Below are 15,638 nucleotides of genomic sequence, written 5' to 3'. Positions count from 1 at the left end.
AGCGAATCGCAGGCGAATTGCAGGCGAATCGCAAGCGAATCGCAGACGAATCGCAAGCGAATCGCAAGCGAATTGCAGGCGAATTGCAGGCGAATCGCAGGCGAATCGCAAGCGAATCGCAGGCGAATCGCAAGCGAATCGCAGGCGAATCGCAGGCGAATCGCAGGCGAATTGCAGGCGAATCGCAGGCGAATCGCAGGCGAATCGCAGGCGAATCGCAAGCGAATCGCAGGCGAATCGCAAGCGAATCGCAAGCGAATCGCAGGCGAATCGCAGGCGAATCGCAAGCGAATCGCAGGCGAATCGCAGGCGAATCGCAAGCGAATTGCAGCGAATCGCAGGCGAATCGCAAGCGAATCGCAGGCGAATCGCAGGCGAATCGCAGGCGAATCGCAAGCGAATCGCAGGCGAACTGCGATTTATTCGCGCGCGATTCGCTCGCCATTTATTCGCATTATTATTTAAATGATATTTGAAAGAAAGTTCATATGCAAAAACCTTACTTCAATTATTATATTCAAATATTTTAAAAATATAACATAAATTGTGTTCAAGGTTTGAACTTTTTCAAAATCGCAGGCGAATCGCAAGCGAATCGCAAGCGAATCGCAGGTGAATCGCAAGCGAATCGCAGGCGAATCGCAAGCGAATCGCAGGCGAATCGCAGACGAATCGCAGGCGAATCGCAGACGAATCGCAGGCGAATCGCAGGCGAATCGCAAGCGAATCGCAGGCGAATCGCAAGCGAATCGCAGGCGAATCGCAGGCGAATCGCAGGCGAATCGCAGGCGAATCGCAGGCGAATCGCAGGCGAATCGCAGGCGAATCGCAAGCGAATCGCAGGCGAACTGCGATTTATTCGCGCGCCATTTATTCGCATTATTATTTAAATGATATTTGAAAGAAAGTTCATATGCAAAAACCTTACTTCAATTATTATATTCAAATATTTTAAAAATATAACATAAGTTGTGTTCAAGGTTTGAACTTTTTTTCAAAAATCGCAGGCGAATCGCAAGCGAATCGCAGGCGAATCGCAAGCGAATCGCAGGCGAATCGCAGACGAATCGCAGGCGAATCGCAAACGAATCGCAGGCGAATCGCAGGCGAATCGCAAGCGAATCGCAGGCGAATCGCAGGCGAATCGCAAGCGAATCGCAGGCGAATCGCAGACGAATCGCAAGCGAATCGCAGGCGAATCGCAAGCGAATCGCAAGCGAATTCGCAAGCGAATCGCAAGCGAATTGCAGGCGAATCGCAGGCGAATCGCAGGCGAATCGCAGACGAATCGCAAGCGAATCGCAGGCGAATCGCAAGCGAATCGCAGACGAATCGCAGGCGAATCGCAAGCGAATCGCAGGCGAATCGCAGGCGAATCGCAAGCGAATCGCAAGCGAATTGCAGGCGAATCGCAAGCGAATCGCAAGCGAATCGCAGACGAATCGCAAGCGAATCGCAGACGAATCGCAAGCGAATCGCAGGCGAATTGCAGGCGAATCTCAGGCGAATTGCAGGCGAATCGCAAGCGAATCGCAGACGAATCGCAGGCGAATCGCAAGCGAATCGCAGGCGAATCGCAGGCGAATCGCAGGCGAATCGCAGGCGAATCGCAGGCGAATCGCAAGCGAATCGCAGGCGAATCGCATACGAAACGCAGGCGAATCGCAGGCGAATCGCAGGCGAATCGCAGGCGAATTGCATGCGAATCGCAGACGAATCGCAAGCGAATCGCAGGCGAATCGCAAACGAATCGCAGGCGAATCGCAAGCGAATCGCAGACGAATCGCAAGCGAATCGCAGGAGAATTGCAGGCGAATCGCAAGCGAATCGCAAGCGAATCGCAGGCGAATTGCAGGCGAATCGCAAGCGAATCGCAAGCGAATCGCAGGCGAATTGCAGGCGAATCGCATGCGAATCGCAAGCGAATCGCAGACGAATCGCAAGCGAATCGCAGACGAATCGCAAGCGAATCGCAAGCGAATCGCAAGCGAATCGAAAGCGAATCGCAGACGAATCGCAAGCGAATCGCAGGCGAATCGCAGGCGAATCGCATACGAATCGCAGACGAATCGCAAGCGAATCGCAGGAGAATTGCAGGCGAATCGCAAGCGAATCGCAGGCGAATTGCAGGCGAATCGCAAGCGAATCGCAGGCGAATCGCAGACGAATCGCAAGCGAATTGCAGGCGAATCGCAAACGAATCGCAGGCGAATCGCAAGCGAATCGCATGCGAATCGCAAGCGAATCGCAAACGAATCGCAAGCGAATCGCAGGCGAATCGCAAGCGAATCGCAGGCGAATTGCAGGCGAATCGCAGGCGAATCGCAAGCGAACTGCGATTTATTCGCGCGCGATTCGCTCGCCATTTATTCGCATTATTATTTAAATGATATTTGAAAGAAAGTTCATATGCAAAACCTTACTTCAATTATTATATTCAAATATTTTAAAAATATAACATAAGTTGTGTTCAAGGCTTGAACTTTTTTTAAAAAATCGCAGGCGAATCGCAAGCGAATCGCAGGTGAATCGCAAGCGAATCGCAGGCGAATCGCAAGCGAATCGCAGACGAATCGCCTGCGATTTTGCGAACCTCGCAGGCGAATCGCAAGCGAATCGCAGGCGAATCGCAAGCGAATCGCAGGCGAATCGCAGGCGAATCGCAGGCGAATCGCAAGCGAATTGCAGGCGAATCGCAAGCGAATCGCAGACGAATCGCAGACGAATCGCAAGCGAATCGCAAGCGAATCGCAGGCGAATCGCAGGCGAATCGCAAGCGAATCGCAGGCGAATCGCAAGCGAATCGCAGGCGAATCGCAAGCGAATCGCAGGCGAATCGCAAGCGAATCGCAGGCGAATCGCAGGCGAATCGCAGGCGAATCGCAGGCGAATCGCAAGCGAATCGCAGACGAATCGCAAGCGAATCGCAGGCGAATCGCAGGCGAATCGCAGGCGAATCGTAGGCGAATCGCAAGCGAATCGCAGACGAATCGCAGGCGAATCGCAAGCGAATCGCAGACGAATCGCAAGCGAATCGCAAGCGAATCGCAGACGAATCGCAAGCGAATCGCAAGCGAATCGCAGGCGAATCGCAGGCGAATCGCAAGCGAATCGCAGGCGAATCGCAGGCGAATCGCAGGCGAATCGCAAGCGAACTGCGATTTATTCGCGCGCGATTCGCTTGCCATTTATTCGCATTATTATTTAAATGATATTTGAAAGAAAGTTCATATGCAAAACCTTACTTCAATTATTATATTCAAATATTTTAAAATATATATAGGCGAATCGCAGGCGAATCGCAAGCGAATCGCAGGCGAATCGCAGGCGAATCGCAAGCGAATCGCAGGCGAATCGCATGCGATTTTTGAAAAAAGTTGAAACCTTGGTTATTTAATAATACTTCAATTATTATATTCAAATATTTTAAAAATATAACATAAGTTGTGTTTTCAAACATTTTCTCGCCCCGCGATTCATTCGCGCGCGATTCGCCTGCGATTTTTGAAAAAAAGTTCAAACCTTGAACACAACTTATGTTATATTTTTCAAATATTTGAATATAATAATATTGAATATAATATGTCGATATCATTGATGTTGATTTATGATGATGACATGTGCGCGTTGAAATTGGCGTGACAAATGGCAGACGAAATTAAAAGCGAGTAGCGAACAGCTCTCAGCTCTCAGGTGGAAAAGCATTTACAAATGTGTAAGCTATAAATAGCAAAAACTGTTAGACAGACTAAGCATTAAAGTTATGGTTAGACACAAGTAATTAGAAGACATGAAGAGTTTCGTGACAGCCAAACACCAACTACGAAAAGCCTTCCACCCATATAATCTATTGTATCGTATCAATCTCCTACCAGGCATTGCACTCGTTGGTGCATCTTGAGGTAGTTTCGGGGGTGCTGTTGTTGCTGTGCTTGACGGCGTTGGCAACGCTACTGAACTGTTTACTGAAGGCCGACTGCTTGGCTTAACACGAGTTGTGTTTCGCGCTGTGACATCTGCGTGTGTGTAGCGCAGTCAATTGGATAAAAGTAATGTTTTAATCAAGCGGCAAACAACAGAAAATTAAATCAAAATGTAAGCCAAACAAAATAACCATAATGCAGACGGTTAATCGCAGTCGATTGCAGCGTTAAATGCCGCAACCGCAACAAGAACTCGTGCAACAGCAAACTGCATTGAATGGCATTTTTAAATCGAGCAGATGACAAAAGCTACTTACGATCTTCGACGCACATGAGGCCATCGGCCATCAGTTTCAGACCCGCGGGACACGCACACGAAATACGCGGACTCTTCTCGTTGATGCGCGGCGCGGGCAGGCAGAGATGAGAGCAGTGGCCATTGACCGATTGGCAGTGATTAACGCCATCTGGCTGGCGGTATGCATGATACACATGAATAACCATCGGATGCTGCAACTGCAAAAAGGGTATGAGGGTATAAAGGAAGTGTTTCGATAGTAGTATACAAAGAGTATGCTTACCATGTGCACGGCTGTAATGGGCTCGACACCTTCGCCGGTGAACTTGTTGGCCTTGAAGACGGTCTGCTTGTCCCAGTCCGTCCAGTAGATGTAATCCTCAAAGGTGGTGATGGAGAACGGATGTCGCAGATACTCCGTCGAGTAGAGAATCTGTCTGCGCTGAGAACCATCGTAGTTGGCAGAGGAGATGACATTCAGCTTGCCATCGACCCAGTAGATGCGTTTTCGCACCATATCGAGAGTGATGCCATTGGGCCACTTCACATCATAGTTAATAATCGTGGTGCGATGCGATCCATCCATGCCAGCGCGTTCGATGCGAGGTGATGCTCCCCAGTCGGACCAATACATCCAGCCATCGATGGGATCGAGTGCAATGGAGCGCGGTATATCGAGAGAATCCTTGATCAAGACTGCGCCCATGTTGCCGTCAAAGTTGGTCATTTCTATCGTGCATTTGCTCGTGTCCGTGTAGTACACATGATTGTAAACCCAATCCACAGCCAGACCATCCGAAGTGACTGATGATTGCTTGAGCACAACTGTCTTTTCATTGCCCTCATCGATAGGAGCCTTGTAGATGCTCTGCGTGGTCACATCGCTCCAGAAGATCATGCCAGTGCGGAAGACAAAATCAAGAGCTGTGGCTGACTTTGTGTTGTTCACAATCGATGTGATCTCCATGTGATCCAGCGCAATCTTTCGAATATCATGACGACGTGCCAACAGCAGTGAAGCATGACCCTCGGTGGCCTTGCAACGCGTGTGATTGCTGGGATCTTTCATGTATCCCTCGTGACATTTGCACTTGTAGCTTCCCATCTCATTGATGCAAATCTGTGAGCAGGCACCCGGCTCTTCGCACTCATTGATATCCACACACGTGTGGCCATCTGCAGCTAGTTTGTAACCCGATCGACACTCGCAGTGGTAGCCAATCTGTTGATCGACACAGCGATGCATGCAGTTGCCATTCTTGGTGGCGCATTCGTTGATTTTGCACTTGCCCGCTGGCTCATCCTCGCCATCGGGGCAATCCTTGCGCTGGTCACAGACCTTGGACAAGGGAATGCATTGCCCACCGCCGCAGTCGAATTCACTCGTTGCATTGCAGCTCTGTCGCTTTGCTGCCAATCTGCAGTCGCGTTCATCGCTGCCATCTTTGCAGTCGGATTCGCCATTGCAGGCCAGATGACCGGCAATGCAGCTGCGATCGTGGCACTGGAATTGATCTGGTCGGCAGGTGATATTCGGACAGTTCGACATTTCTTCATCCTCGCCACTGGGACAATCGTGATCGCCGTCGCAGAGCCACGACTTTGAGATGCAGGTAATGCGATCCTTGCAGAGAAACTCGTTTGTGCTGCAGGAAAGCGGTCTAACAGATGCGGCGCAATCCTGCAGAGCGACATAAGAAGAAGAGAGAAAAGGAGAATAAGTGAGTGAGTGAGTGAAAGCGGAGAAGGAGAGTCAATGAAATTGCCTGTCTACTGTGCGTATACTTTATTTAAAATGCATTTTTGCAGCGCCTGTCAAAAGGATGCTGGCAAGGAAGTTTGCTTCAAATATGCCATAAAGCAGCATCCACCACGTGCCGTGCTGCTAAGTGGCAGCCACTGTGCTGGCAGCTAAGACATGCACACACACACACATACACATTTTATATTGTATGTGTATAGACAGACGCTTGTCGCTGGCCATTGCTTGCATATCTGTTTTGTAGCATACTTTTTTTTTTGGGGGGCTGCTAGCGAAAATTCTTTACAGTTTTTATAGTTTATTTTCTTTTATTCTTTTTGGGGAACTTGAAGCAGTTTCAGACGCTGCTGGTGCTGTTGCTGTTGTTGTTGCTCCTTACTGCTCCCTTGTCTGACAACAAAAGCTGAACGTCATACACATAAATGTTTATGGCAGCAGTTGCCAACGACGCCATCGTTGACGTCGACGTCGTCGTCGTCAGTTTTGAATAATGCGCGCGTGTTGCATAATTTATGCTTTTCTAGCATGCACCATAAAACATATATATATATACGTATGTATGTATGTACGAGGTTGGTATGAAAAACTTGGCCAAATGACTTGTGCAAACTTTCATTTAATTTCGCACAAGTTTATCGAAGATTTCACTTAAACTTTGCAGTTGAGCATTTGCCAGACACTCATAATTGGTTGTCATAGCTATCACTTACTTTCTCATCGCTGCCATCGTAGCAATCCTGATCGCCATCGCACATCCAACTCTTGCGTATGCACATGCCATCGCCGCAGGTGAAGGCATCCGCTGGACAGCCGATGTTGTGGCAATCGTGCTCATCGGTGCCATCGCCGCAATCGTTGTCGTGATCGCAGACCCAACGCTTCTGTATGCAGCGACCGTTGCCGCAGGTGAACTCATCCGAGCGGCAGGTGGTATCTAAATATGTGCGTTAAAAGTGAAATTCCATGTTAGAAGACAATGTTGATTGAGTGTGTTTGTGTGTGCAGGCGGAGGATTTGTTGTGAGAATGTTGTGTTTACTTAAGTATGAGAAGCTGTGGTTAAGTATAGTGTAACATAGTGTAACATAGAGTTAGGTAAACAACACAAAGAGAGAGAGAGAGAGTAACAACATAAGAAGCTGAAATATGTGAGACATAACTCAACAAAAAACCAACACCATTATAAAAAAATTTGCTGCAAACAAAGCAAAATAGTGAAAGCAAAGAAGAAAAGCAACGCCACCGCCACCACGCTGAGAGGGATGAAAGCCAAAAGAGATTTGTAGTTACAACAACAATGAGAACAACAATAACTACTGTAACTACAACAAATATGTAATAAGAGCATTGCACACTAAAGTGTTCACTGTGTATGCGTGTATGGGTGTGTGTGTGTGCGTAAATATTTGTGCTTTATTGTATATGTAATGTTTAGATAAGTATTACACAATTCCAGCAGCTATGTGTAGCATACTTATGGGATACAAGTTGAAACACTACACAACACACACACCCACACACAGTAGTTATAGTATGTGTGTGCAAGTATAAATAACTAGAAAGCTACAGCTACAAAGCTAGTACGAAGTAGAATGCGAGTAGCACAAAGTTAGATTTGATTTTAGATGTCTCTTACTGCACGACGCCTCATCGCTACCATCGCTGCAATCCTTGTTGCCATCACACATCCAGGTGAGTGGGATGCACTCGCCGATGCCATTCTTACAGGTGAATTCTTCTGATGAACACGCCTTTATCTCTGTAATACACAAGAATTTTCATTGCAATGAGTGTGAGAAAAATAATTTAGATTATAGCGTTCCATGGCGGGTTCTTCGTACTTTTTAAGTTAAATGAGAAGATAAACTCATTCGACAGTCTAGACTCATTGAGAATTATTACATTGCGAATTACTTAAAATTTTTTCTTTATTTTTATGTTTTTTTTAATAGCATTTGTATGGGCACATAGCGCATTTGTATTCTATAGTCTTTGCTGTTCGTCAAAGAGAATGAATATATTTGTCTAAAAAATAAGAATGTTGATCTCTGAAAAAGAAAATACAATCTATATAAAATACAGCACACTCGTGCCACAATGACTTTTGAGATTAAGCTTAGATTTGAGTATCTAATTCAGCATATTGCCAAACAACGCATATCGCAGCAAATCAAAGCTGCCTTCAGATGTTTATCTCGATGCGTAAAACTTTTACTGCTGATACTGATGCTGATGCCTGAGTACAGTATGTGTGTCGAGTAGCTACTAACTGTCTGGCTAATGGTGATGCTTAGTTAAATCTTTGATTATACTGCTGCTGCTGCAGCATTTTGGTTTCCATTGAAGGCGTTTCGTCTTGACGCCTTGAAGCATGCAACAGACTTTTCTATACTCGCATTGTAATTAAGTTTATAAGCAGCTGCCTTGGAATTGAAGTCGAAGTCCAATTGTGGCGCACATGCCTGGCAAGTAATAAACATAGTTGTCGTGCCAACACTAAGCACAAACACACGCAATGGAGTACGACGACAGAACGAGTGAGAGAAGGAGAAGGAGAGGAGAGGGAGAGAAGCGAAGGCGGCTATAAATATATAGGGCAACAGTGAAACTGCAAATGCTGCTTGGGGCTAAGCAGGCGGCATTTTATCTAGGCAGTAATTAAGACATTATCAGCCAACACTCCATAAAGTTAAAACGCACACATGCGTACGCATTAAAGCAATTATCACACACACACACTTTCAGGCTAACACTAATGGGTAGCAGTCTTGTTGCCTGAAACTTTCATTGAAGTTTCGCCAGTTGCCTATTTAGAGAGCGAGCGACGGACGTTAAACAAAGCTGACAACACACACCACACACATACACACACACATTTGACACGCCCACACACATGCGGATGTGTGTGTGTGTGTGTGGCATAAAAACGCTTGTGTTTAACCCTTAATGCGTGTTATTTTCCATGTATATTTTTTTTTCTGTGCTTTTGTTGTTACGCGCAAAATGAATGCTGGCCTTTGTTTGAGTCCTGGCCATGCTTGATTTTGCCTGATAAGATTATGTAATTCGTGTTGTTTGCTGTGTGTGGGAGTATGTGTGTGTGTGTGTGTGCTACAGGCAATAAAGGCACATAACGCCAGGCACACATATTTAAATATGCCTTTTGACATGCCTCTCGCTTTCGTCTCTTTTCCCCATCCCTTCGCTCTGCTTTTGTTTACCATTATTTGCGTGCACCTATGCGCAGCAATGTTTGGCATTTCATTCCTATTTGCCGTGAGCAGCTTAAGCATCGTTGCAAATAAATTAATTTATTATTATTTTACGCTTTGCTGCTTGATATTTTGCATGTACAACGCGTCGTATGCGTGATGTGACTTAAATTGGAATTTATTGCAGTGTGCGCGCGTGCGTTTGTGTATGTGTGTGTGTGTCTTGTTAACAAAGAAACGATAAAGCCGAATATTTAATAATCAAAATATTTGTTGAGACCGAAAATCCAATCATTGTCCAACTAATTAAGAAATGTATAAGCTTATTATTATGCATAATTACGCATCTTAAACGACAACTTGACTGACAGCAATTAAATGTATTTAAATGCAACTCAATTTAATTGCACACACAGTTATTAATATTTTAATATTATTAGAGCTACAATACAGAGAAATTGAGCAGTATTTTATTGCAGCTGAACATTTCCATAACCATAATTGATGACAGATTAAAAAAGTTAATTATGCGCCTATTTGCAATATTGCGTATACGCAACATCGCTTTTATGACTTTAGTAAAATTTATTAGAAGCAGCTTCCTCTACTCTTCTCTTTCTTGCTGTCGTTGTCGTTGCTAGTCTCGTAAAAGTGGACAAGCAGCGACATGTCCTGTGGCAGGCCAGCCTTTGTTGAGCTTCAACGTGTAAGCCATAGCAAAATCAATTTGTTGGCAACAAAGAATGGCACACGCACAGTCACACACACGTATATACACACACACACACAGGCAGAATCGCACATAAGTTTTGTGCTGTATTCAATAGCATTCTCCTGTTATCTGCCAAGGGGCGGTAACAATTTGATTTTAATTTTATTTAAAATGCTTTTAGTATACGTGTCAAACGTGCATCTTGTCAAGGGGGAGGGATAAAGAGGAGCTGACACAAACACACTTGAAAGGCATCAAAGCCAATGAAGATTGATGCCATTGTGAAATAGTTTTACTTCTGCAGTTTCTCTGCCTTGCAGTCAAGTTTTTTTTTGTCGTAAACAACAACATGTTTGCAACACTGTTGTTTGTATACCCGCTACCCATAGGATAGAAGGGTATTACAACTTTGTGAATGCGAGTAATGTATGTAACAGGCAAAAGGAAGAATAATACTGCAAAGTTCTGGTGATAATTAAAATGGGAAGCGGCTATCTCTGAGTCGAGCACACTCGACTGTAGCTTTATCACTTGTTATTAACAGAATTTATTTCGAAATGTCTCATTTTTCTTTTTATATTCTGTTTTAGCATTTAATTGCAAATGTTGTTAAATTTAATGAAATTTATTAAAAAATGTTTTGCATACTCTTTGTTGCACGTTAAACTTCAATTAACATTCAACTTGTTTGTTTTTATTTGTTCGGCTGCTGTGCATAAAAGCCATAAAGTGTCACACGTGTTCGATGTGAAGAGAGAGTGAGAGAGAGAACTGAATGCGAATCCTGTGCAAGCTGTAAATGGTGTAAAATTTGCTGAGCCGTGTCCTGCCGCCAGTCGTTTGGCAGAAGAAGAAAATAAACCACAGGCTCAATTTGGGCGCGCGCTCTCTCTTGGTTTTTGATTACCCAGTTTTTATTTCGCCGTCGTCCTGCTGATGAGTTACGAGTGGATAACATCATAAAAATCTCATCATTTCTGCTTCTTGCTACAGCTTTTGCTTTTTCAATTACAGCGTGAAGGAATAAAATAAAAACAGAACAGAAAAGAAAAGCAAAAGGAAAATTTGTTGTTGTGGCATATAGTTAGCCAAATGTGAAACAGACTATAAACTGCCGAATAAGTTGCCCGAAAATTGTGCGACAGCTTCTCATGGAGAACGAGTACTAGACTAGCGAACACCCTGTAAATCATCTACTACATAAATTTGCATATGCGAATGGCACTGCTTTATGCTTACAGCGTATTATGCAAAGTAAGTTTATGGATCGGGGGGAGACAAGTAACAGCTGGCGGGAGGGTCGAGGACTAATGCATAAATACAAATTAGTTCCGCTGGTGGCGGCATTTTTGATGCTCTCGTCGCGATATTGTGCTCGAGCCTGGTGACGTTAATTTATGGAGAACCGAGGCCAACTTTTAGGCGCGCCCAAGTAATAAAGTCAAAGATAGATGGAAGATGGAGCTTAGTTTTTGCCCAGCATGCATTGAAATAAATATCATGCTTAAATGCGGCTCCTTAAGTTATGAATTCCCCCTTCATTTCAGTTTTAGTAGTTGTGTGAATCCTCCGGGTTAGTAGTAGTCGAAATGTTTGTTTTTGAGCTTTAATCTGGTTTGCTTACGACAATCAAGTTCATCGGAACCATCGCGACAATCGGGAGCGCCATCACACATCCACTGGGCTGGCAAACACTGTTCGCCATTTCGGCACTTGAACTCGAAGCCGAGCAGGCATGACATTACTATTGCGATTTCGAAAGGGCTATAAAGTGAGCAACAAATTGTGCATCTGTGCGAAGCTGGGGGAATACTTACTGCATGTGCCAGGGGCTTCATCGGAACCATCCGCACAGTCATTCTCATTATCACAGCGCCATAACTTCGGTATGCAATTGCCATTGCCGCAGCGGAAGTGGTCGGCCGGGCATGTTGCCTCTGTGTTAAATAAAAGAAAATAAAATAAAATTCAAAGTTAAAGTAAATATTTGAAATCTTTGGAATTCAATTTAGCATAGTTCGGTGGGAATGTGTAAAAGTAGAGAAAGAATAGAATAGAAAATACCCTGCAAGTATTACAAAGGAAGCTGTTTGCTGACTTGCAAAAAAAAACTCTTCTCATTTCACTTATTTACAGGCAGAGTTATACTAATAATAGTTGATAGTAAAAAATATGAGAGAATATGAGGCCACAGAAAAATCCACTTTTTATGCTTCAATAGTTTTCTGTGTCAAAAATAAATGTGATTTTTATGTTGTGGGCTGTGTGAGCGTCGAAGCTTCCGGCTACAAAAACTTGCCACTTTCAGTTGGGTTCGCTGCTGTGTTGCTTTTCCTCTTCTCTCACTCGCTCTCTGTGGCAATGGCTTTTGTTTTACATGCCATCATTGGAAAAATAGTTTAGTTTCTGGCATTTTATGGTCATTTTATTTTATGACTTTGCTCGTTTCCCAAAACGAAATTTACTTTTGCTGAAGCTTAAAGCTTTTGAATTATCCCAGAGTTCAAACAGAATTTGCATTTTTGTTTCTCGCTCTCCCCCTCAGACCAACTATCAATTAGAGTTGTTGGCTCTGGTCTGCGATGTAAATGATAGAAATGCAATTAAAATATGACAGTAAATGGTTGTACAAGCTTTTGTAATTGCTAACAAGCATTAGGTGTGTCAAAGTTGTGGTAAGTTATAAGAAAATTTTAAGTAAATCCATGACAAAAAAGGAAGCCAGCAAAATTCCAGAGAATTGATAAATTAAGTTTTAATAAAACTTCCATATAAAGTCAGTTTTTTCTTGGCTTTGTTTTCTGCATCATTAATGTGAAAGCTCTCTTAGGATTAGGATCTGGCATAATTAATTGTAGACCATCGTGTGCTCTCTAAGCACATAATATCCATTAGCATAAGTGATAATGGTGCAAAGAACTTGGCGAAAAGTGCAACAAAGTTGCGTTGCCATTGTGGAAATTTGTTAAAAGCTTTTGCGCAGATACTCGTAATTTAGTCAACTTTCCGGTTAGAGAGACATTTGCTAGAAAACAACTTGAGCTCGCAATTTCTGTTGAGTCGTTTTGCACAAGTTTTTCTTGCTCCCCCGAAGCTCCCCAGCAGCAGGTCGTTACAATTTCGACAACTTAATGCACATCTCTTTCATTTGCATTTGCTGCACCTCAGAAATGTTGCACCTTTTTAGCTGAAGCTGCACTCAATTTAACGCGTAACTCGCAAATGAATGCATCGCTGACTGACATCTGAAATTTTTGCTTGGCGCTTGGTGCTTTAAGACGCAACGCGGGTTTCATCAAACAGACTTGAAAGACGCGTCAGAGGAAGAGAGTGAGTCAGTCAACTTGCAGCTGCCACAACTCTTGCCACGGCCCGACACGACTGCTGCGGCAAGTTGCTGCGTGTTTTGAGAGGATGCCCTCTGGCCTCTATGCACAGACATGGGGCCAGCCATAAAGTTTGAAGCAAGTTTTTGTATGTGCTTCTAGCGCACTGCGAAAAATGCGCATCACGTTTTGCGTTTGGGGACTAGAAACGTACCAGAATGTTCCGTGTTTACCTAGCAGCGGCATTTAGCGCCGACATTAAACAAGAAAGGAGCCAGTGCCAGGAGTCATACCCAGAACTTGTCTAGCTTTAATGAATCAACATTACACGATGAGTTACAGCCATGAAATTCATCTAATTTTAGTGCAGCTTTAACTGTGCTATGAAAATAGAAAGAAATTCACAATATTTGTAAATCTCCAATAAACTTCATTGCTCATATTTTCGATAGCCAGAGTATGTAAACAAACAGCAATGTAAATTGATGTACAGCTTGCCCTGTGGATGAAAAATAAAATTGCAGATTAAGGACGACACAACAGGCTAGACTGTTTGCCATCTCTCTCTCGCTCTCGCCTTGTACAAACATACACACTCTCTCTCTCTTTCTGTGTATGCTGTCTGCTGTGTAATAAATTCTGTTTACATATGCCAAAGTCGCCGTTGCTCAATTTCTGAGATTTTATACCCTGCACAAAACATAGACATAACAACGGGTATTCACAGCTGTGTGTTAAAGCTTTGTTTCTCTAGAGCATCGGAATATTCTCATCTATTTTTTTTTTGCATAATTATTTATTTATGACTTAATAGGCTGACAGCTGAGGCCTCAAAATGTCACATAGCCAAATGACATTCGGTGTGTCGTTCAATGCATAAACAAACAGTCTTTGCTCTCACTCGCACTCTCTCTCGCGCTCTTTCCCTCTCTCTCTCTGAATGTCGTTTTGCTTGTGTCCTTGTTGTCGTGTCTCGCTCGCTTTCATTTTGTTTACATTTGTGGCGCTTCTTATACTCCAACAAAGCTCATAAATTTGTGCTTGTTGTTTGTGCAACATTTTTGTTACGCATATTTATTGTATGTCTCTTTTTTTTGCGGTTTTGCGACCGTTTGCTAAAAGCATGCCACACATTTTGCTATTCTTGCTGCTTCTCTACTCTCCCCTGCTGCTTGCCATTTGCCACGCCCACCAACGCCCAACGCAAATCACTGCTACTGCGGCTCCCAGGTGCAAACTTCATTATTTACAGTCTGACGCGTCGCGACGAGGACACCAACAACAACAACAACAGCAACAACAGCAGCAAGTACAAGGATTATGTGGCACTTGAACGTTGAACGTAAAGCAGAGGAGGGCTGACATTAGGGGGCAGCAACCTTTTAATTCCCACAGCAACAACAAGCAGAGCAGCAAAGTAACTAACATGCATTCTCATGCATTTTATGCAATTCATTTCGTTGGCGCATTTGGCTGCCGCCTTTGTGTGATAATGAATTGCACTTTACACCTCCCAAAAGGTGTTCAAGGTGCTGAACTGGGTCGCTTATCGTTTTTTGGCTTTGATTTGCCACAAGTGCATTGCACGGCGGGTTATCACTGCAGCTGTGCTTGAGCTTGAGCTCAAGGTTGCCAACAGCCTCAAAACTTATCGACAAAGTCAGCAGACGGAAAGGAACGCCAAAGCTGAAGCCGAAGCCAAAGCCAAACAAAAAATAAGTATAACATGAAAAGTTTTACACCCACACATGCCAAAAGTTTGTCACAATGCAACTCAACTGCCTCCTCCTCCCCTCCTTCGAAGACGCTGCTGCATCCGGTCTGTCTCTTTCGTAATCGTCTCCCTAAGCTCATTTACAGCGCCAGCTTAAAGCACAAAAAGTTATCTGTGGGGCTGCTCAAGTGTCCACAGGCATTGGACAAACTTTTTGCGGTCATCCATCGATTTAGCGCATTAAAACTTTTCTGATATTTGCCAGTTTCCACATTTTCCATTTTCTATTTGCCGTTTGCCATTTACCATTTGCCATTTGTAACGTTTTGTGGCCGGCTTTTCTTCCCCAAAAATCTGACAACAATTGCATTTAAAGAAATACTTAAAAAAATGGATACGAAACGAAAATTGGAACGACGAAAAACCCAAATGAATATGTATGAAATTTAAATACCCTTGAATTTTTGAATTTAATAAATTCTTCAAATAATTTGAAATTCTTTATGCATCTCTTGACTTGAATTTCGTGCTTTAATTTTTGATAGACTGTGAAATTCTAAAGGGGTTTCATCAGTTGCATGCCTGGGATTTTGGGTTTGGTTTCGAATCTCTTTTTTATTTTAGGGTATTAAAATGAGAAATGTTCATCCAATGAATTCGCCAGCTTTCCCCATTCTATCATTCTTCTAATG

At 43.8% G+C, this 15,638-nt stretch overlaps 1 protein-coding gene across 8 annotated transcripts in view; it reads right to left on the bottom strand.

Moving 5' to 3' along the window:
- Positions 1 to 15,638, bottom strand: part of LOC133838880 (low-density lipoprotein receptor-like) — a 40,849-nt gene that overhangs the window by 9,938 nt on the left and 15,273 nt on the right. For 3 of the 8 annotated variants that reach the window (XM_062270125.1, XM_062270123.1, XM_062270128.1), the window contains exons 3-7: positions 11,724 to 11,843; positions 7,619 to 7,741; positions 6,694 to 6,917; positions 4,505 to 5,902; positions 4,241 to 4,439 (exon numbers count right to left, since the gene is read on the bottom strand). In XM_062270125.1, the coding sequence (XP_062126109.1) occupies positions 4,241 to 4,439; positions 4,505 to 5,902; positions 6,694 to 6,917; positions 7,619 to 7,741; positions 11,724 to 11,843 (2,064 nt within the window). Of the gene's footprint in view, positions 1 to 3,705; positions 4,017 to 4,240; positions 4,440 to 4,504; positions 5,903 to 6,693; positions 6,918 to 7,618; positions 7,742 to 11,530; positions 11,651 to 11,723; positions 11,844 to 15,638 lie in introns of those variants that run through there. The other 5 variants (XM_062270124.1, XM_062270129.1, XM_062270130.1 and 2 more) reach the window with 4 other exon arrangements.

This window comes from Drosophila sulfurigaster, chromosome 2R (assembly GCF_023558435.1).
Source record: "Drosophila sulfurigaster albostrigata strain 15112-1811.04 chromosome 2R, ASM2355843v2, whole genome shotgun sequence".
Taxonomy (NCBI): Eukaryota; Metazoa; Arthropoda; class Insecta; order Diptera; family Drosophilidae; genus Drosophila; species Drosophila sulfurigaster.
Note: the sequence above shows the minus strand (reverse complement) of the source record. Positions and strands in the feature narration are given on the sequence as shown.